The 22,495-nt window shown below is 41.3% G+C and overlaps 1 protein-coding gene across 1 annotated transcript; it reads left to right on the forward strand.

The window, feature by feature from the left end:
* The first annotated feature begins 1,368 nt into the window (after positions 1-1,368).
* On the forward strand, positions 1,369-22,473 carry LOC113664413 (FRAS1-related extracellular matrix protein 2). Its single transcript, XM_027180016.2, has 17 exons — positions 1,369-4,665; positions 8,867-9,202; positions 9,605-12,100; positions 12,297-12,434; positions 12,863-12,957; positions 13,518-13,674; positions 14,412-14,561; positions 15,089-15,298; positions 15,861-16,211; positions 16,552-16,733; positions 17,069-17,353; positions 17,560-18,601; positions 18,968-19,152; positions 19,324-19,531; positions 19,951-20,147; positions 20,446-20,592; positions 20,763-22,473. The coding sequence occupies exons 1-17, from the start codon at positions 2,067-2,069 to the stop codon at positions 21,285-21,287; spliced, it is 9,303 nt and encodes a 3,100-aa protein (XP_027035817.2). The 5' UTR covers positions 1,369-2,066; the 3' UTR covers positions 21,288-22,473.
* The last annotated feature ends 22 nt before the right edge of the window (positions 22,474-22,495 follow it).

Consider the following 22,495-nt stretch of genomic DNA (forward strand, 5'->3'; position numbering starts at 1 on the left):
ATTGAGAGATAATACATCTCTCCTACAATTTTTCATATTAATTTGACACATACCTTTCTGTGCTAAATTTAAAGCCTTTTAACTTGAAAACTCCTAAGTTTCCGACAACTCAACGCCCCCTAGATAGGAAATGATCTCCATGTCTGTTTTCGCTTACAATGAAACTTGCAACGTTCCACTCAATTAGTCAATTTATTTAGATCTGTTCGATCGATGCTTAACAAATATATGATTTTGAAAACTAAGAGAAGCCTGCTCTATCAAATTGCAAATTGTGGACTCACTTATCGATGTTCAGGGCAGAAAGTCAGCCATTGTATGCAAAGTCCTTGTTCTTCGTAACTTTTAATACCTTCCACGCCAACACAGATTTCATCCTGTGGCATGAGTGTCATCACATGGTATATCCATCAAGAGATTTTGTAAAATGTAACAATCGAAAGGAAATAGCCAGAGCAAGAGCGTTTGGAAAATATCACCACAGCTCTCGTTTCGATTTGATTTTTAATCCATTGATTAAATAAGAGGAACAGAGTGAGTGCGTCAAAAACTGAAACGAGTTCATAGTATACTAAATTCAATCGTCTCTTTATTTTCTCGGTAAGCAAAGCAAATGATCTGCGGAGCTGTTTGGAATTCCTTGTCACTAAAAGAACATCTGGTTCTGAAAGGAATCTGCCGAAATCGCAGTTAAGAGGGATACCGAGTTTCAGAAATCTGATGTAGCTTATTTTTTGGTCTGATAAAATTTAGGGCATGGGCGGAGCGGTGAAGCTTTGGACCATCTCCCGGGGCTAATCGAGCACATCTCTCTTGCTCGTGTCAAATCCGCCGAGTCGCACTTTATTATCGACATATTAACGAGGTAAAATAGCCCTGTCTATAGCCTCAAATCTTATTTCAACTAATCTCCCGTGCTAATGAGCTTGTCTACTGCGTGAAAATCTTTGAGCAGCCTCAGTTTTGTCGTATAGGACGTAAATAACTGGAGAGAAAAGTAAGGCGAGTTTCCTTGTTCAGAAATTCTACCTTAAATTCCCTTAAAGCAGCCTTCAATAGAACAAAAAGAAAAAAAAGGACTTCGTCGGTAGTCTGTAGAAGGCGTTTCGTTACAGTTCAACCTGGGGAGATTTTTTGTTCACTATGCCCTGTTGAAATTGCGAGCTTCCTGCGGTGATAATGAAAAAAAGATGCGAAAATTTAGTCTGCGGTTTCCACATGAAGGTAAACAAACCTTCGGCAGCCGAGTGTGATTCCGTCACCACTAGGGAACTTTTGCGCCTCGCTCTTTGAATGGCAAATTAAATACTTAATACATGGGAGGTTTTCTTGAACCCTTGACAACAACACAAAGGATACGCAAACAATGAGAAATATCATTTTATTTTTATTGTGTTTTTAAGCCGAGTTTAAGAAACTTATCTACGTGGTAACTCTTCAAGCGCATTAGCAGATGTTTGGCATATTTAGCAGCGTGCGCTGGCGCCGCACAAAAAAACGAAATTTCAAGAATCGAAGGGATTTAATCGCCGCCTAATTGACTGGCTTATTTGTTGGCCTCACGGCTGGGACACAAAGAGAATTGAAAAATCGTTTCTCACAATCCCTAATGCTAATAAGAGCGTGACAGTTAACTTTGCCAGACATTTATTAACCTCGTCTAGAACCTGATATTTCCCAAATGTACTTCCGTTCATTAAGCCGAACTCAGCAGCTATAACAGCCTTAGGGACTGAGTTGTAGCGTTATTCGACTGAATAGCGCTACCAGGTGGTCTGAGCGAGTTTGCATAATATTTTGCCAACATACTACACTCAAAGTGCGACTCGACTAGCCGTGTCAATTTGAGGTCCGGCAGATAGAGGTGTAAATTGAATCTTTTTGAGCGCTGATGTCCCAGATATAATAAACTTTTGTTCAAGTCGGTTTCCGGTAACATCATTAACCCGTGGTAGAAAGTGTTTGGTCAAAGCCATTGTAAAGTGAAGGAGAGCAAGACTCGTGGGTGACCGGGGCAGTAAAATCACAGCTAGTAGAGTCGCAGCATCTCACGAGAGTCAAAAACAATGTGCGGAGCCCTAGGCCTATTACGTTTTGCCTTTCTACTCAAGTTTGTGTTAGAATGCCGTGGATTTCGCCTCGTGGCAAAGTTGGAGCCGATAACTGTCGAACTGGGGCGATCTGTGTTCTTGGATCCAGTGCGCGATCTGAAAATCACGTTCCCTGAAGGAGCCACATGTAAGGTTGAAGTTTTAAGAACTGACCCCTTATCGCAAAGAGTGGGGTTTCTCTCGCCAGACACCTTTCCATGCGATTTCTCTCTTGGCGAGGTGCAATATTCACACTTGGGGTCCATGTTTTTCATGCAAGACTTTGTTAAACTACAAATCCGCGCGGACGCCGACACACAAACTCGTTTAATCCCACTCAATCTTCGCGTGACGGTTTCGTTCACAGACATGGAAATCGTCAAGAAAAATCTTCCCATCAAAGTGTTTGAACTCGGGGGCATTTCCACAGGCATAAACAACGACGTGCTCGAGTTCAAAGACGACGTAACCAAAACATGCTCCGTTACCATTCTGAACTTCAACAACGGAGGAGTAAATTCGCGATACGGAGAACTTGTTAATGTTACAAGGGACCAAGGGAAAACGGCCAGATTTGAATGTAGCGATTTCTTACGATCCAATATTCGCTATCAACACAAAAAGCTTTCATCTTCTAATCGCGATTTTATTCCACTGGTAGTAGAGCTTATCGATGAAAATACTCATCGAATCGAGAGGGAATACTTTCAAATAATCGTGCGTATAATGGAGGCACGATCGAACCAAAGACCAGTGGCTTCTTTTGAAGCTTCTCATACCGTGGAAGTCAATCAATACACGCTTGCCCCGATAACTTCTGATATCCTCGCTGCCTCTGACGCGGAAACCGATGCTCGTGAGATAATTTTTAATATCACTCAAGCGTTACAATCAGGCGAAGGTTCGCTGGTAAACACCGATGACCCTTATCACTCGCTGACAGCTTTCTATCAGAGAGATGTCGAACAGTTTAAGATCGCTTATAGGCCTCCTACCGCTCAATCATCGGAGCTGCGCATGTTTCAGGTCAGATTAGAGGCTGTGGACACTGAGGGCGCGAAATCTGAACAGATTCTTCTCTTGATTATGGTAAAACCAACTAATAATCTAGCACCTATTGTTACGAAAAACGCTGGTCTTAGCTTATTTGAAGGTCAATCACGGGCTATCACAGAAAAATTCAATCTGGCTATCTCCGATAAAGATAACTTTGATGACGTTCGGCTACAAGTGATTGGCGGCTTGAGGCATGGCGAGCTTCGAATAATTGGATACAAAGTAAATCAGTTTATGGCAACAGATTTGGAAATACCCGTCATAACTTATCACCATGATGGTTCAGATACTTACAGTGACAATATTATCTTCCGACTCACCGATACTCAACACGACGTAAAGTTCCTGTTCCCAATAACTATTGGCCTCGTGGATGACACTGCTCCAACACTGGTACACAATACTGGGCTGACATTGGACGAAGGGGATCTAGCATTGATAGACCAGTACATGTTGAGTGCCACAGACATCGACTCCGAGGACAGTAAAATAAAATTCAAACTCATAAGCCATCCAAACTTCCAAGAGAATGCGGATAATTCATTGTTTGAAGAGACCAGCATCGGTGTTTTGTGCCTGCGAACCAAAACTCCACCCGAAAGAGGCGAAAACTGGGTTCTTCTGGAGGACGGCGTTTATGAAACAAATGTTACTCAGTTTTCTCAGGACGATATCAACAATAGACGCCTTTACTATCGGCACCTTGGAGGAGAATATTTCAGTGATGAAGTCGCTTTTGTAATGTTTGATGAAGCTGATGATCCAAACGTTTCTCCGATAAAAACTTTTCAGGTCACAATTCGACGAGTCGATGACTTACCTCCATTTCTGTTCCCTGGATGTCCCTTGGAATTAATCGCTGACGAGAAGGGACTGGAGGCGCTAAGCGAAGATGTACTGCACTACACAGACAAAGATTCTAATGATGACGAACTTCTATTTTTCATTACAAAGGAACCTAGTTTTATTGACGATGGTCTGAACAGAAGTGAATCAGCTGGGGAAATTCTCCTTTCAAATACGAAAGCAAAAGTGTTGAGATTCAACCAGCTCCAGCTGCGGCACAAAAAAATCATTTTCAAATCTCCTGACTTGGAACTTGGTACCAAACCTAGATACGTGCAGTTTGAGTTTTCAGTATCAGATTTGTCGGGTAATACGGTTAGAAATCAGGCCTTCCGTGTTATTTTGACGCCGGTTAATAACCAAGGGCCTCGCGTGGTAGTGAAACCTTTAGAGGTAGACGAACTAAACCAGGCGATTCTGGGGAGTGCACATTTGACTGCGTTTGATGAAGACACACCCAAACATGAACTGACCCTCACTCTGGTTTCTCCCCCACGGTATGGCTTCCTCATCAAAAATGACCTCGAGTTGCAGTATCTGGACACTTTTAGCGTCCAGGATGTTGCAGCGTCCCAAGTTTGGTACCGTCACGCGACTAAGGGCGAGGCGAGTGACGAGGTTGGATTGACAGTTGACGATGGAATGCAAGGGCAAAACTTCCTTTTAGAAATAGGTATGATACTGTCATTGTGATATACGTGCTTATCTAACTTGCCAAGAGTCCCTATGGGACTGGACTAGTTCTGGGAGGGAACTGTCGAAGAGGTGTCCACCGCGGGAGGCCGACTTTAGTATAAGGCCTTTTATTACCCCCTTGCTGGTTAAAAAAAAAGCTAATGAGCTCAAGGAGTATTTGCTTTTGCTGGAACTTATCGGGTAACTAGTGTTTGGCTGTGGGGCCACTTTAGCCAGACAGCTTAGGGTTGGGGTCATTTAAGTAAAATGATAAATCACGATGAACTAACCAAGCAGATACATGGATTAAGAGAGAAATCTTCAAGAGTGCCCAATTACTATCGAAAACCAGCGGAATATAGTTTTCTCTCTAGCTTTTGGAATATTTTTGAACATTCTTATTATCGATGATACTTAAAAAACGGATTCTGACTCTGATCTGAGACAATGCAAAACTAAGATCTCGTTATGTACTCGGCCTTGTGAAAGACTATGGAATCACACAGAAGATCATCGAGAAATTTCAGTTTATGTTACACCGACTTCTCTACGCTGAGATTAAGTATAATACATTAAGTACAGTACATGACCTAAAATAGGAACTGTTCTATATTCTTTGGTTTTTTGTCTTTTTGGACTGATCTCTTTTCCGTGCAGTAAGAACATTTCTTTTAATGCTGAGAGTCGAAAATCCTCGAGCTGCTCGTTTCCGGATTATGAATGTAAAATCTGGGTTTTAGGTACCCTTTCACTTTAACATAAGAACACAAAGGTGCAGTAGGGCACTCCTATAATGAGTTTAAATGTAAATTAAAACCATGTGGTAACTAAAGATAGACATAGAGCCTGCGGCGTAAATTTTTGTCGTAGTAAATTCTTTCTGGCAAGAGTTTTTCGCATTCGGAAGATCACACGTGCCATCATTAGTTTTGAAATACAAGCAATGAGGTTATTAGGAAACGAAACTGAAGAGAGTGTTTTTAGAGCTGTAAATATCGTTTTCTAAAATGTCAAAGCTTCGGGGTTTTAAAGTTACCACAACTTGCTTGAATCGGACCCCTGGTGTCTAAAATGTCAAGAGTGGAAAAAAGATTTGCGTCTTGCTTAAAAGTCGCATTCGTGCCATGATCAGATTGTTGTACTCATAAGAGAGTAGAGTCAGTGTTTATCTACCCTGATTTTGTAGCCAAAAATTTTCAAGTTTGTCATTACCAATCTGAGTTAATCTTCTCCCCTCTTGCCTATCCTCGTCATTATTTATTGCTTTCTACTTATCTCTTTTGTATTTTTCGCGCTATTAAAGGTTTTAATCTCGTAAAATGGGATATTCTAGGACGCTAAAGAGACTGAATCACCTCTTAGCTTCAATAGAGTTTTAGTAGGGAGGTCTGAATGTTACAATTATCGCAAATCAACATCGAAACAAGCGTCGAGGATCGTATTGGAAAGTTGCGCGTGCAAGATTGTGAGGCCGGGGAGGAGTGCTTGCTTTCATTCTCTAAGAAAACGACCTTCGACCGCAAAGCTATGGTTAAGAAAATGAATAAGAATAAAAGAAAAACGTCCAGAAAATTATGGTTACATGAACTCTCTAAGCTTGTATGAATGGAAAGCTTGAATAGAAACATAAATAGGCTACTAGGTATCCTCCTTCGTGTCACCAAATCTACTGGTTTGACTTAGTACGATTTTTACTCGGCTTGACGTGTAATTCATGTTGTTTTGTTCCGTTGTTTTATCTCTTAGGGATCATGTTTCACCATGAAACCGAAAACAATGAAAGTTTTTTTTCATTTTGGCCAAAGATCAAAAGAAAAATAAACAAAGCATGACTTGGAGCATGATTTATGGCTCTAATCATTAGAATCAGACGAAGATGACCATCCAAGCTGTAGTCTAAATAGACATCAGCCAAACCTCATCGTGTGAGGCTAGCTTTTGGTCTTTTTTATAGATTATTACAATACAGAAGGTTTTCAGAGATAAAATAGCGACGTTCAAATATGTCTCCGAAGAAGTTATCGCCTCAGTTGTTCATGAGTTATCATGATAATCCTTTCAAGTAATACATCCTTGCATGTAAGAGGTTTTCATAATTTTCTATAGTATTTCTTGGCGATTTTTTTCTTAACAGTAAGCCAATAACCTCTTGAAACCTAAGTGAGATGAATTCGCATTCCAGGTCATGTTCTTTCCCTTCTGAAAAGAGAAGACTTTCTTCTGAAGAGTTCCGAAAGAAAGAAAAGAAAAATTTGCGTACCAAGGCGTGCAAAACATTTTCTGAACAAGAAAAAATCGAAAGAGGAATTTGTTTGTTAAACAACACGGAGAGACGTGCTGTATATCTTTTGCGCCATCCGTCGTCCATGAAAGCGAGGCATGATTGATTACCGCGACATTCGCTCTAATTTGATAAGTGTTCCGGCAGAAGCGCGATTAAAGTAATCAGGAAATGTTTTTTTTGTATTAATGAGCATGCTCCTTCTATTTGAGAAGCTTGCGTGCCCTATTCCTGTCTATTTTGTTGGCACTACTTATTTTAAGCTGAGCTAATCAATAAAAACTCAGCTTTGGGAAAAAAAAGGACAAAATTCAGACGTCCATAGTGAAATTCGCGCATAGTTTGCCTCTCAAGTATCGGCTATTTTTGAGAAAACACGTTTGCTTTTTTAATAGAAAGAAAGATTTATTTTCTATGATTTCGTGCAAACTCCCTCTAGGTTTTTTTCATGCGGGGCCTTAAACTCCTAAAGCTTGTTAATCCATACTAAACGGATTAAATCAAACACGAGCAATATGTTAACAGAGGCTACAAATAAATAAACACTTTATTTGAATTTCTATTTAACGGTTTTTATCGCAAATTGTCTCGGAATTATCGATCGCATTTCAATATGTTGTCTATACTATGTAATCCCCCCTGATAAAGGATTTCGAAGACGTTTCCAGAATGCTTTCTAGTTTTTTTCCATGACTTCTTGCAGAAGTCTTACTAAATGGAAAAGGAGTCTTAGTCAAGTGGATTTGGACCGGACGCGCTTATAGTTAACACTTGGATTGGCAGTACTTCTTCACGTCCTTATCAGACAATTGACGGGCTCTGAAATTTGGACCGGTTTCAATCCGTCCACGTTGAAAGTCTATTTCATAAGGATTAGAAAGTTCCACCTCATTTGTCTGAGAAAAATCCTGTATAATCTGCTTTTGGGGAGTTTATGGATTAAGCACTTTGAAAACAGTTCTTTGCCGCACAATGTTTCTTGTTTCTGTTCCCTATTACAAATTACCCTAAAATAAAAAAGGAAAAGAAAATGGTTTTAATTGTCGAGCCAGACAAGGAGTTTTTATTTATGTTGGGAGATCTTTTTTTAGCATAGATGAAAGCACGGCCTAAGGCTGAAGGGAAATGTTTCCAGTCTCGATCTCTCGCTAGCTAATAAGCTGAAAAATATAGCGAATCGTTGAATCGAACTTAGGTTTTTAAGCCTTGTTTACATACCACAGGGATAAAAATTGGGTTTGCGTGAATAAACTGAAAACTGTAGGAAAGGTGTCTTCTTCAACCTTTTATATCTCTGGCAAAAGCAACATATGATGATTGATGAAAAATTTGAATGGAAAATAAGGTGACATCTTGGTGAAGGCAGAATCGTAATCGCCAGTACGTGTAAAAATTTTACTGACTAATCCTACACGCCCTAATATCAGTCTGCATATTTTCAATACTCTCCTTTATATGTTTATTTTGGTATTGAAAAGGAAACTTTGTTTAATAACCAAGAGCTTTTTTGGTTGACGATCATTTTCTTTACTCTCTTGACCTTGAGTTTTGAATCAGTAGTGATAGCGTGAGTAGATTTTAGATAGCAGTCACCCCCTGGGCTAAAGGGTTTGTCAACAACAATTGGTGCGGAAAACTAGCTCCGGTAGCCCTTGATATCAAACCTCGCTCATAAATTTGTTATCGAGTGCATTTATTAGCCTGACACAATAACCTTGAACCGCATTAGCTACAGCAAAATTCTCCATTGGAGGTTTCCTCGGCATAATAGATAAACGACTACGATAAAACAAGTCCTCTTGGTCAAAATCTGAGTTGTTGGTCTCATTTCCACTGGGCGGGGACTTTTTGAGTGAATAAACTTCCCAGGGAGGAATGTCATAGTCTGTAAGTTTTTCTTTTTTTCTTACCCATTCAGTTATCATTCCTGAGCGCAAGAATGTGACTTGTCATGTGTACAATATGACAGTGACTGTAAAGGAAAATTCACGGGAGGCTATCAAAATTCACTCTTCTTCTCAAAGTCCCCGCGACACGGAGATTATACTTCGCATCGCTAGCCCACCCCGGGTAGGGCGAATTTTACGCGATGGAAAGGTGAGCTACGAGTTTAGTGTCCAGGACTTGGAAGCTGGGGTTGTCTATTACGAGCACATTGGAAGAGAGACTGGACTCCAAGGAGATGTGGATCATTTTAATATGACGTTGTTGAATGACACAGAGACCTGGATTCGAGAGGGAAGAAGATATGAAGGTAACTTAAAATGTTATTGTAATGAAATGTGCTTTATCAGATTACAAGTAGACTCGTTCAAATCTCCTGTTGGTGTGTCTGAAGTAATTTCGTGACTATGGAAAACTGCGCAACTCAAGCCAGACAGCTAAATGTTCACAATTTTCAAGTGCCATGAAAATTACATGAGGTCTCCAGGAAAGAGGTCGAATACGAAGAGAAGATAGTTGAACGAGAATTGTACAATTTTACCTACACAAAACAGGTCGCCTTGTTATTCCAAACATAGATCGTTTTTATTGAATATTATTAGATGACCAATTCAACACCTTCAGTTCGCGTTCGCTATAGTTGCTCTGATATCAAGCACGTCATTTAAATGCAATTAAAGATTAATATGTTATTTAATTTTTATTCTCACAGCAGTGACTGTGGTCACAAAGATTCTACCAGTGGACAGTCAGCCGCCCGCAGTGAGTAGAAACGAACCACTTGTTGTGCTTGAAGGTGGAGAAACCAAACTCACGTCACGCCACTTGACTATCGTCGATCCCGATACGCGTGACAGTGACGTCACTTGCACCATTGATATACAACCCACGGTGGGTTTCTTGGAAAATGTCACGCCATCTCGGGGATCAGAGATCAGCAACGCGGGAAAACGTGTTACCTCTTTTACTATTGACGAGATACGAGCTGGACGCATCAGCTACGTGCAAGACAAGTATGAGAACAGCGAGCCAACCATGGATTGGGCGGCTTTTTCGTGTTCTGATGGTAATAACACATCACCGCGTTACTTGCTGAATATCGATATCATCCCGCAAAATGATGAAATACCGCAGATATTCATCCGAGAATTTAAGGTGGATGAAGGTGATGAGATGATCATTGACGTAGCTGTCCTGAACGCAGTCGACACTGACGAACCTCTGGATGAGTTGGTTTTCTTCGTTGTCACGCCGCCAAGTCACGGCATGATCACGGACACACGGAGGGGCGCTGTGGCACCAGTGCCCAGGTTCTCCCTGACGCAAATTAAAAAATCGACCTCTATAGTGTACCAACATGATGGAAGCGAGAGTACTCAGGATTCTTTCGTTGTGAGCGTCACGGATGGCAAATATAACACAACGCGTTCAATTCCTGTTATCATCACTCCCATCGATGACGAGGAACCCACATTGTCAGTGAATATTGGACTACAGATCGAGTTTGTTGGCGAAAGCAGACCAATCACGCCAAACAACCTCAGAGCCACAGACATAGATTCCTCAGATGAGAACATCACATTTATAGTACGCAGTCCTCCGCGGTCGGGATATCTGAAGCTTATAAACCTTAATGGGTCCGTTCAAAACTTAGGTCGGTGGCAAAGGTTTACTCAAAGAGACATTGAAGAAAGACGTTTAGTTTACTCTCAGGATCCTCATATCCCAAGCGAGAGAGATCAGATAAAATTTGACATTTCTGATGGTAAAAACACACGATTAAATCAAATATTTTACGTGCAAATCAGCGCTGGCGATAGAATTCACCCAACTGTAATTAATAAAGGAGTGCAGTTGACCCAAGACTCTCGCGTTATTATCTCGACAAACTTCCTCAGTGCCAGCGATACGGGAAGTCCCAATGAAAAACTACAGTTTTTACTGAAAAAGCAGCCGTTAAAGGGTCACTTGGAGCACTTGGACTTTCCCGGACTGCGACTTAATTCCTTCACCCAACTTGATTTGGCGGGAAATAAAATTGTCTATGTACACACGAGTACCGACGAAGCTAAAGCGGACAGTTTTGATTTTGAAGTTTCTGATGGCACTAATGGCGTGGTTCGCTCATTTTTGGTGACGCTGTTAAACATCGACAACAAAAAACCAGTTCTAATCCATCGGAAACTTGTGGTCAATGAAGGTGAGAGTATACTGATTACACCTTTCGAGCTGCGCGCGGACGATCAAGACACGCCTCCCGCGAATCTCGTGTACACAGTCACGCGCGTACCTTTACACGGCTGGCTACTTAACCGCGGGATTCCTACGCACGTATTCACGCAAGAAGATATCAACCTTAATCGAATTTCCTATGCTCACGATGGTACAGACGTGGTTAAAGACAGCTTTAAAATCACGATAAGCGACGGAATTCATAACAAATTTTACATGTTTCCAGACACCGAGAATGTGGTTCGTGAGCCCCGGGAAATTCAAGTGTTTGTTGTTCCCGTGGACAACAGAATTCCACAACTGGTTATCAACAGAGCGGCCACCAATCTTGAAAACTTACCGGGCAACAAAATCGGGCTGGTTATAAGGAGCGCTTCGTTACGCGTGGCGGACCTGGACAGTGATAATTCTGAGCTTCTGTACATTGTCACAGCTCAACCATCAAACGGAGATCTTGTGGCACAAGGGAATTACCATAGCAACGGTAGCATCACAAACTTCACTCAGTCCGACATTGACGCCGGAAACATTTCGTATGTCTTACATGAAGGTTGTAACGCCACAAATGACGGTTTCAACTTTGACGTTTCTGATCCTGCCGGGAATGTCCTGCGCTTTCAGCGATTTTCTCTTACTTGGGCGTGGGTTTCATTTGAACGTCAAAAATACCACGTTAGCGAGACAGAAGGAACCATAAGCCTTGGAATCATCAGGAAGGGTTTTCTAGGGGACCCGTCCTTCATTCGCATGGCTATAAAGGGTCTTACAGCTACTCGAGGCCAGGATTTCTCCTTGGTTAGCCCTGCGCACGTTCATTTTAGTCCTGGTCAGAGGAAAGCGGAGTGGAAGTTGATCGTTGAGGATGATAGGATTTACGAAGCCAATGAAACGTTAGAGGTGGAGCTTAGGAGTCCTGAGATGTGCGTCATCAGGCAACCAAAGACAGCTCACGTGACCATCTCAGATCCGGAGGATGGTAAGATATGATCATTTTTAAAAAAATATGTTTTGCACAGAGCAATTTACATTTGATTGTCGAAACAGGAACCACATTATGGACTCCTGTCGAAAGTAATCTGGTATTGAAGAATTTTCACCACTTCTGTCTTTGAGTGATGCAATTTCATTTTTCGTTCGTAATTTGTTGCCCTATTTTTTTTGGTATTTTCTAGTTCCATCGGTTGAAGTTGTTCAAAGTCACTTTGTTGTGGAGGAAAGTGTCGGAGAAGTAAGAATTCCCTTGAGGCGCACAGGAGACACCAGTCAGCGGCTGTATGTCAGTTGTGTGACTACCTTTTTTGGGGAGGAAGGTAGGCGAGAAGCCAGGATATGGCTGAGTCTAACGGGCCAAGGAGCTCACACTGCCTCTTGTCATCTCGATTTCTATTTAATGAAGTGACTAAAATTTTAACTATCACTTCTCCCCATAAACCGGATGCTTGTCCACTACAGGTTGCTCCCCTATTCATCGTCTCTCTGTCCCCGTTCCCCCCTCCCCTTAGCATTTTATCAGGTATTCCTATTACGTTGCCGGTTTTCATTTCGCACTTATGGGTGGAGATGAGGGGGGGATCATAATTTGATCCTGGGTCTTCAATAGATAATCCAACAGGTCTGTTACTTCCTCTACCGAGGGAAAAGTACAAAATAAGTGAATTGAATAGTTCCACCAATTATGTTTTTATGGATCTTCACAAAAGAATTTTCTTTCAGTGAGCTTGTATTTAATATGATTCAGGTTGGGCCACAGGGACGTTACCTACGTCTATATTGTCTTACTCCGACTTTATCACGAGGCCTGACAGCAAACACAGTGTGATTACTTTTGGAAAGGTAAGCACTGTAGAACCATTATCTAATTTTTTAGGCTGCGCAGCCGGCGGTTTATTGAGTGCTTCATGACAATGTAGCAGTCAGTAGAGCCCAAGCGTCTCTCTGACTTACCGCTGATTTATTCTGCCGTCCTGTTCAAATCTTCAAAGCGGACGCAACTCCCTTAGCTACACAGGCTAACAGAATTTACTACGTAAATTCTGTCTTGCAAAATCGTGTGCGATTCCTCAGACTGTTGCCTTAGGATAATAAAGAATCGGTTTAGTTTCTAAGGCGGTCAGTCTTTTATTTCAGGATGGTTATTTCGTAGGTTGTACCGCTTGAAAGGCTACGCGGCAACTTTTCACGTCTTTCATTTGCAATCATGCCTAAGTTTTTTCCATCCTTGACCATCTTAGTCACTTTTTGTTTTATTTTCGCTTGTTTGGGTTTTTCTGTCAAAAAAACTTTTACATTAAGGTTTCCATTCATTAAAGTGCAATTTCTGCGACGCGCAACCGACTCAAAATGTTCCGTCAGAGCTTCTTTAATTTGATTTTCCTTCTTTTTTTTCTTCGAAGGGTGATACTGTTAAATACTGTCCGGTCACCATTATTGATGACTCTCTTTACGAGAACGAGGAAAAATTTTATGTGAAGGTGATCTCCCATCTTGGCAGCAGAATAAATAGTGAAAGGAACAGCAGCATTATTGTCATAGCGCCGGATGTAAAGGACGGTAAGGGAACATGCTGACACGCGACACGATAATCTGAACAATTATGAAATAAATGTTTGCATGTTTTCTTTAGCTTTGCGCCAATTTTCGAGTCTAGGTAGGGCGAAGACTCGAGATCATTAACTGCGTTGCTAGACACGCAAGCTGTCCTCAATGACGCACCGCTATTTTGTTTTTCATTTTCTAGAGGTTCTAGATCTTTGTGCGCCGCCGAAAAAACATCTTTCTTGTTCCGACACAAAGATAATATCAACAAGCCGACATTACAAGTTAGAAATAGAACCACAAGTGCGTATAGAAAGACAACATTCGGCGTGGCTTCTTGGAATTCATTCCTTCTTTTACGCGGCGTTGACTGAGCTGGCACGTTCTTGATAGGCGGTCCTCTTTGAAGGGAAAAAACACGGACGCGCTCTAACTTAAGACGATTACAAGTTACAATTAAGGGCTTAAGGCATCTTTTGAAAAACCAACGTCTAACGTCTGGTTGACAAAGATTATCCCAAAAGCAGATTACCTATGTAAACACAAGTCTGGCTGTCAAGTACAACAACATGCAACATACTTGATGGAAGTGACACTTCCTTCTAAAAATATTGTTTGAATCCTCTTGAATCAAAGGTTAAACGGCGTTTAATTGTAACATCTGATACTGTTTTTTCTGTCTCGTTCGCCCAATTGTCGAACAATTTTTGGAATGTATTCATCAGCCTAACAACTTGTTGCCGTTTATTTAGAGCCCAAGGTATTCTTTGATCGAGGGCGTTACTCTGAGGATGAAAGTGTCGGCAAGATTGACGTCAGCCTGAAGAGGACTGGAACTGACCTCTCGAAACCATCGTCTGTGTTCCTGAGGTCGAGACAAATGGATCCAATCTCCGCTCGAGGTATGAAGGCACAGACATGAGCTACTTTAGGAAAGTAGAGGGCTATTAATGAGCATATAGATTAATGTGATATAGATTAATTAAGAACAGCGCAGTTATTTTGTCCTTTGTAAACAATATGGTTTTGAGTTTCTGAAAGTCGTTCCAGTTCTTTGTGCTCGACTGATTGTAATGTTTTAGTGTTAATCTCTGCAATGTAATGTAAAACAGATGAATCGAAATCAGAGGATGGCAATCGACTTTAGTTGTAAGATTGAAGGCCATTTCCTTGGTGGTAGCCAAGTTATCGGGCATGCTAGACGAATTTTGCTTTCTTTTGCAGTGGAAAATATCGCCCTCGTGAGCCAGCAATGACTATGAGCCTGAATAAGGGTCGCGACAGAATTTTCACCTCAATATGGAGGGTTCGTTTTCACAAATTTAAGCCCGATCACCAATTGATTCGGTCGCAAAAAGCAAATCTGAGTAAGAAACATTGCACCACTTTGCGTTCGAGTCGCTTAGGATTTTCTGTGGTTGTCTTGTAGCTACTGAGGACTACATCCCCGTTATCCAGATGGTTTACTTCCCACCTTTCTCAAAGATTCAGACAGTACAGGTCACCATCCGAGACGACCAAGGACTTCCTAAGGTGGAGGGGACAGAGGAATTTGAACTTGTACTTAGAACGCCTATCAACGCTGGGCTTGGGCAGGCAAGCGAGACAGTTGTTGCAATTGACGACTCAATTTCAGATTGTGAGTTTCTTTCTGATATATACTGTATGTATATGTTTTTGTACAAAAAAGTCTAGCTTACTTATCTGGGGTGAAGAATTCCTTTGTTGACTCTTGGCTTTGTGCGCACGAACTTGAGGGACCAGTTTTACCACCTAACTGACAATATCCCGACATTTCTGTTCGCCGCTTTTTAATTTTGAATTGTCATGGCTCTGTGATCAATAAAGGTGAGGTGTCACAAGCTTAGCCCATCACTGGAGGGGCTTATTCCGATAGCATGAGGCAAACAGAGTATCGCCACCCGTATTGATCAGGATGCCATTCCATTTCTAGTTATTCGATCTGGTTTTACTGACAATTATCAGGTACCGATTAGTTCTCCTACGGGAAAAGAGGTTACATAAGAATAAAGACAATCAAAGCAAGCTTAGGCTTCATGCCTGATTAATCCACTTGCAGTCCAGTTCAAGATAATGATTCTTAAATTATGTTATTTGTTGTGATGTGCTCATTAGCTTTTCGAGTAAAAGTTGCGGCTATCTTTTTTCTTTCCCGTCTGATGTCTTCGATTCCTTCCTAGTGCCCACAATACAATTCGAAAAGACAACATATTTTGCCAAGGAGGAATCAGGAACGCTAAACGTTGTGCTCATGCGTAGTGGTGATCTTTCATATACGTCATCAGTTCGATGTTACACGCGGTATCTGACAGCGCAGGTGGAACGAGATTTCAAAGAGAGACCGGACACAGATAAGTCACTGGTTCTGTTTTACCCAGGGGAGTATCGGAAGATTTGTCCCGTGACTATTGTAAACGATGTTGTATTCGAAGGGAAGGAGATGTTTCGGCTAAGATTAGGAAGCGTGGACAAGGCAAGCCGGATAGGAAAGAGGAATACTTCAATAATAAGCATATTGGACTCTGCCGATAGTAAGTGCTAAGAACGAGTAAACAAGTAAACAAACGAAAAATATTTGATTTACAAGTTCGAATGTCATTTAAAGCTAACCATTATCTTGAGAATATTTAATTAAAAAAAATTAGAATAAAAAAAGGAAAATAGATGGGACAGACAGAGCATCCCGATAACTGTTAACCGAGCTCAGGCTTCAGTTAAACCAATCAATTCCATATCTAACTTTATAGACACCTTTTGAGTTTTTGGCACAATTGCGCATGAATTCTGTGGAACTTTGGTTGTAATTTTCTCATTTTGTTTTGCCTTTTTCAACTTCTAGAATGAAATGTTTTGTACTTCTTTCTTTTCCAGAGCCTGTGATTAAATTTACCAAGGAGCGTGTATTTGTCGTAGGCCCTGCTGTAGCTGGAGCGAATAGCGAAGCTTTGATTCCAGTTAAGAAAACAGGTGACCCCACCGTGCGATCAAAAGTCAGAGTTTACACCCTTGATGGATCAGCAAAGGCTGGTAGAAGTTATCAACCGATGACCGAGGTAATTCCTTATTAAAAGCAAGCTAATGTATGGCGCCGCAAGTCGCGTGCGAGAAAAGGAAATTAAATGGAAATTTGGTGAGTTTGAAGGCAGCGCGGGCGCGAAGCTTTCTGAGGCCATTCCTCACTCGCCAATTTCTTTCTTCAGTGCTTCAAAGGGTTACTCGTAGACAGCGATAGAACCTGCTTCTCGGCTGTTTTTATCAAAGTAACAAGATAAGCCTGAGATTGGTAAATTTCTTTAAAAAAATGACAGCCCTTGTTCATAATAACTTTTCTTGTCACCAAATCTATATTTATTCAATTAAGAATAAATTTCTTCACTTCCCTTCACAGATTATCGAGTTTTCGGGAAACAAGTCAGCTCATGTGATAGCTATCAAATTACTCTTCGACGCTCATCGAAAGATTCGCTTCGCGTTCAGCGTCCATCTGAGCTCTGACATGACCGGCGAAAGTAGCTTGGGGCTGAAGAAAGTTATCGTTTACATTGAACAGCCGTCTACAAATCCAACCGTCACGTTTCCGTTGTCGCCTAGAATTGTGTCATTGCGTGACTATGATGACGTCAGTGGTGCAGGATCCGAGGTTATAATGGGTTATCCGCTGATCTGTGTAACGGTAAGTTTCCAGAAAAATCATAAAAAATCAAAAAGGCTTGTTTGTAGTAGGATACTGAGTGTAGTGAACGTAGTATGTATGTATGTCGCAGGTGTAGTCTTCCATTTTTGCCCTTAGTCTACGAAGTGGTGTGAAAACAAATGTTCCATACTGTGTTTGATAATCCTGTCCTGAAAAAGCATAAATTTTCAATTTTTTTGGTGTAGGCCTGTGATCCAAAACACCCGCGCTATGCAGAAACTGGCTCCATTTGCTCTTCACAAAGAATCAACAACAGGTTGACGCAATTCCGTTGGCAAGTGGGTGACGATTCTAAGGACCTCACCAGTGACTCTTTTTTCGCAAGAACTGACCTCGTGACTTTAGACAGCTCATACTTAGTCCCAGGTACTCGAGTGCGATGTGTTGCGCGGGCGGTTAGCGACCGCGGTGAGTTGGGCCTGGAGTCAACTAGCCCTCAAGTGAATGTGAGTAGAAAAGACGGACTATGTACACCACGTGACCCTCATCGCATGGGTTCCCAGGAGATTGTGGCGAGTATTTCTTTCACAGGGATGACGGGTGATAAATATTCCAACAAAGTCCATATCAAAGTAGCCATTCCTCATACCGACGGTCTAATACCAGTTATATCTACTAAGAGGTTAAGAAACTTCAAACGGATCCTTCGTCCAGGTGTGCTGAGACAGGCGCAACACAAATGTTCTAACCTTTTGGATGTAAACGAACTGATCACCAACTTTGGTTTTGTTTCTCCTTCCATGAAAGATCGTGAAAGTATGATCGAGGGCGAACCTTATCAATTTAGTTCCGAATTAAGAAGTAACAGAACAATACGCTTTTATAGGAATCTCGATCTGGAGTCGTGTGTTTGGACTTTTAACAGTTATTATGATTTATCAGAACTCACACAGTATTGTGGTGCTTCGGTGACGTCAGATGGACAATCACGTGATATCGCACAATCCCAGATCACCGTTCGGGTACCTCTATATGTGAGTTATGTGTATCGTGTACCAAGGAGCAGAGGAGACTGGGTCCATTATGACCATGCCATGTATTTGCGCCTGTATCTAACTTACGACACCGCTGTGCTGTTGAATAATGGCATTCAAACTCCTGAGGGGGGCATGTTTAAAGGAGACTTGTGGCCAACAGCTATCTCTGTTCGCGAGGAAGATAAGAAGCTGGTGGTGAATTTCAACACCAGAACAAAGTTTCGAGGAACATACCTGATTAAAAATCCTGGTAAGTTTAATTCAGCTTCTTCATCGATGAAGTGCCTACAAAAAAGTTATCGGCGACAAAAACAACAGACCCGCGCGTTTTGAGCTTAGGCATAAAAGAAATAGGCTTCATACGATGGAGCTTGTACTCTTTGGTTTCTTATCTTCCATCAATAGCAAAAACAATGCATATCGGTGCACATACCCCCCCCCTAAGAATCTTAAACTAGGTAGGCTGTAGTTCATTTCCCTCCAGGTAGCGTACAACCTACTCTTTAAATAAATTGATAGCCCATCTTTCTTGCAGAAAAAGATCCGTTTAACGCACCCCTTTCATTGCTCATTTACACCAGTCTTATTGAAAATGTTATTTCTTTTTATGATGAAGGTACCCAAGCCATGGCAGCTGTTATGTCACGTGACCGCCCCCACCTGAGTTTCGGGTTGAGCCTGGTATCAAGTGAACAAACGTTCGACTACCCCAAACAGACCTGGCGATTTCAATCCCAGTTTGCCTTACGAGATTACACTGGTGTTTATTTTATCAAACTGATTCCTTGTACAGTTGATGAGGTGGTTATTTTAGAAATCTTCACGTAGTATTTACTATATGGCACCAAGAGAATATCAGCTGTATATTTGCAGTTGATATTCTCTTAATGGCGCATTGTTTTTGGTAAATGAAAGGCACAAAAAAAATTGATGTAAATGAGTGCCTGGGTATGTTTTTTTGTTTCTATGCAGGGAGTGAGTTACTCAGAACCGCCGACCTGCCATCCACGTGATCCGGTGACGTTCACTTTACCAATCAGGTTCCAGCAGGTTCCTGACCCAGTCCCCGGGCAATTTACTTTAAATGCTCAGTTTCTGCTGCTGGCCAATCGGGATCAGTGGTTGGATGGAGACGTTAATGGGATGAAGGATTTAAACGTGGACGCTGCCTTCTCCAGAGGTATCTACCCCTTTAGATTCATATTAGTAAAATTATCCGTCTGCTCTCTGTTTCTCTTTTTCTCTTGTTCATAAGACCTAAAATTTTAAATTCAAAGCCGACCTAGATCAGCGGACTCAAAATCCCTTCGCACATGCGCCACTCTTAGATCTTAATTCTTTATATTGCTGACTTATTAAACTATGTGTCCCTGCGACATGTCGCAAGATACCCGGAGAAGCTTTTTGCAGAGAGGTACTTTGTTCTTTGGTTCTCCACACCCCTTTGAAAAACGTTCATTTTATTCCAAGTATCGTTCCCTCTAGATAACTGCGGTTTGTAAATGGTGATAGGGGCAAGTTTCCTTCTCTCTTTCTTCTGAATGAAATTATATTTGAAACCGAAATTTTATTACTTGTGTGTTTCATTGTTTTGCATAGATTCGAAAATCTACGGTCGCATCTCACTACTCGAAGCCAGAGGATTCGGCAAGGGTAGGAAGGGGTATGCTTTAGCGGCAGAGAAGGTGTACCTGTGTACAGGGGTCGGAGAGTTCGTTCCTACTTACGACCCACTGAAGAACAAATTTGGATGTATGGCGCAGTCATTGTACTTGGAGCATCGGCTAAAAGTTCTGGTAAGTTTTTGATGACTTTTGCACAAGGAACATGAGTAGGCAAAGGCATTGGAAGAAAAAATGCTTCAATTAGTTATGCAAAATAGATCAATATTCCTGTATTGAAATACCTTTTTATTTCACATCAAATCAGGGCATGCTAGTACACAGTTCCTTAAAAAATTGGTTGAAGCTCGAGAGAAACCCATCTCTTCTTCTAAACGTCATTTCCGATTTTCAGCGAAATCATTGCTCCACCACGAGACCTTTTTGAATGGGTTCTTCGGTTTAAAAGTGAATTCTCTTTATCATTCAACAGGACAGAGAAGAACCGGATACAATAGATACTCATCTCTCTAATGTGCCTTTTAAGGCAAAATTTGCTGAACAAGAAGTCCCAGCCACCAACTTCTCAGAAGACCCTGGATCTGATGGGTTTTTAATGAACAGTGCTCCTTTGTTCGAGGTATGTCGCAGATTAAATTTCGATTTTCCCATAATTGTGGTTGCTTTGTTTTGTACACGGCATGACATTCCAATGCTCAGACCTTACCCTGACTGTCACGATTTACACCAGCATTTGCACCAGGTTATCTTGCATCAACAGTAACACGTCGATTGTTTTCCCCTCGGCAGGTTCCCAGGAGCCGGAAGTGGTTCATGCATGCTATCTATTCCGTCACATCCGGAGTTAACTCCAGACCTGCTCGATCGATTGGTCGTTCCACCGCTGACAGGAACGAAGTTACTTCCCATATCTTATCAGAGGTAAATAGCCGCTCGTTCAAGCTCTCGCATCGCTTATACCGCCGCGATCTCGGTGATAATCGGCAAATAGGAGATCACGGGCAAGGGGCAAATATCAAGATGATACGGCTTATATCTGAACCAACGGAAACGGAAACAGCGCGAAATACGTCATCTGCGGATCTGCCAAAAGAGGTTAAGGAGACAGAGTTAAATAGAGCTCACGATACTAGCCTGGTGAATCCGTTGGTTATTGGCATTGCGGTAGTTTGCCTTTTGCTTTTGGTCGCTTTGGTTGTTGTGGCTGTCTTTTTCAGACGCAAACTGCTGACTCAGCAAACCCAGAATTCTTCAGCAGTTGAGTCAAGATCGGAAGAAGTTACCATCATGCGGAGGAGGGGTGTGGCAGTGTGAAAAGCTGAATTCTTACAAGCCAAGTGCATTTCATCCAGTCATCGTTGTATGTATATAAAAAAGCTATTAACGCGCTTCTGAAGCAACCGAATTTTAACCTAAACGCAGTAAAAAGTTCGGCACCTAAATTTACCTCTATACTGTTTTATATTCACATCTTTGAATCAACGACAGATCACGCAAGGAAATCATTTAGTGTCGTAATAATAATATAATAACTTAGCAACAGGTGACGGTGCTTATTTCAAAAAAAATATTTTAACCGACTAACGAAGTCAGAGATCGTGTTCAGAAGACATCTGTTCCTCTGGCCTCTCTCTCTGGGTTTTCGTTGCTCCATCCAAGGGTTAGCGCTTGGTCAATTGTTAAAAATTCGCCTTGATGGTTTATCTGCCTAATATAAGTTCTTAAACAAGTTGGTGAGTGTTTTCTCTATTGCCAAAGCAGCTCATTGGAAAATTTCAGAGTTGTGGCACCACTATGGCAATAAACTATTCGAGAACGAGGTATGAGGCGTTGGAATAAAAGTTGTTAGATATTTATTTTTCTTTTGATACAACTTAAGTCCCGTATCACAGTTAATAGTTGAGTCAGAGAAGTGCACAGAAACAAAATGTCATGTCATTCCCGTGCTTTTCTGAAGCATTTTGATCAAAAACTGTAAGATAAAAGATTAACAATTGAGGTACTAATATAAAGCAAGAGTTTTATGATTTTTTTCATTTGTGACCTGCGCATAACCTGATTATTGTAAACCGCAAGCTAGAGCTAAAAAATATGGGGAAAAATGAACTTTTGCTCTCATTAGCGATGGAGAGGAAAAATAAAGTGAACATGATAATATAAAGGATAAAAAAATTTGGTGGAAATGTATTCTGACCACTAAATTTATGTTTGTTTAATATTTATATAGATAGAATTAGCTGTCTTTTCCTCTATATCTTTATGAGAGTTATTTAATTAATCGCTGGATTCTAGGAGAGGATTTTTATCACGAGGCACATTTTTACTTATCATGATATATCTTTCACCGCGGCCTCGTTGTTTACGCCCAGGTCTACGCGGTCATTTTAACAAGGTATGGGGCTGGCTAGGAGCGGAATGAGCTCTTGACTCGTTGATTTCATGTTATGGTAGTTTCCAGATGTTACTACAAGTTGTACAAATAAACAAATCTTTCACAGTGTCTCTGTCTTTTAACTGCCTTA

This window comes from Pocillopora damicornis, chromosome 13 (genome assembly GCF_964200805.1).
Source record: "Pocillopora damicornis chromosome 13, jaPocDami1.2, whole genome shotgun sequence".
Taxonomy (NCBI): domain Eukaryota; kingdom Metazoa; phylum Cnidaria; class Anthozoa; order Scleractinia; family Pocilloporidae; genus Pocillopora; species Pocillopora damicornis.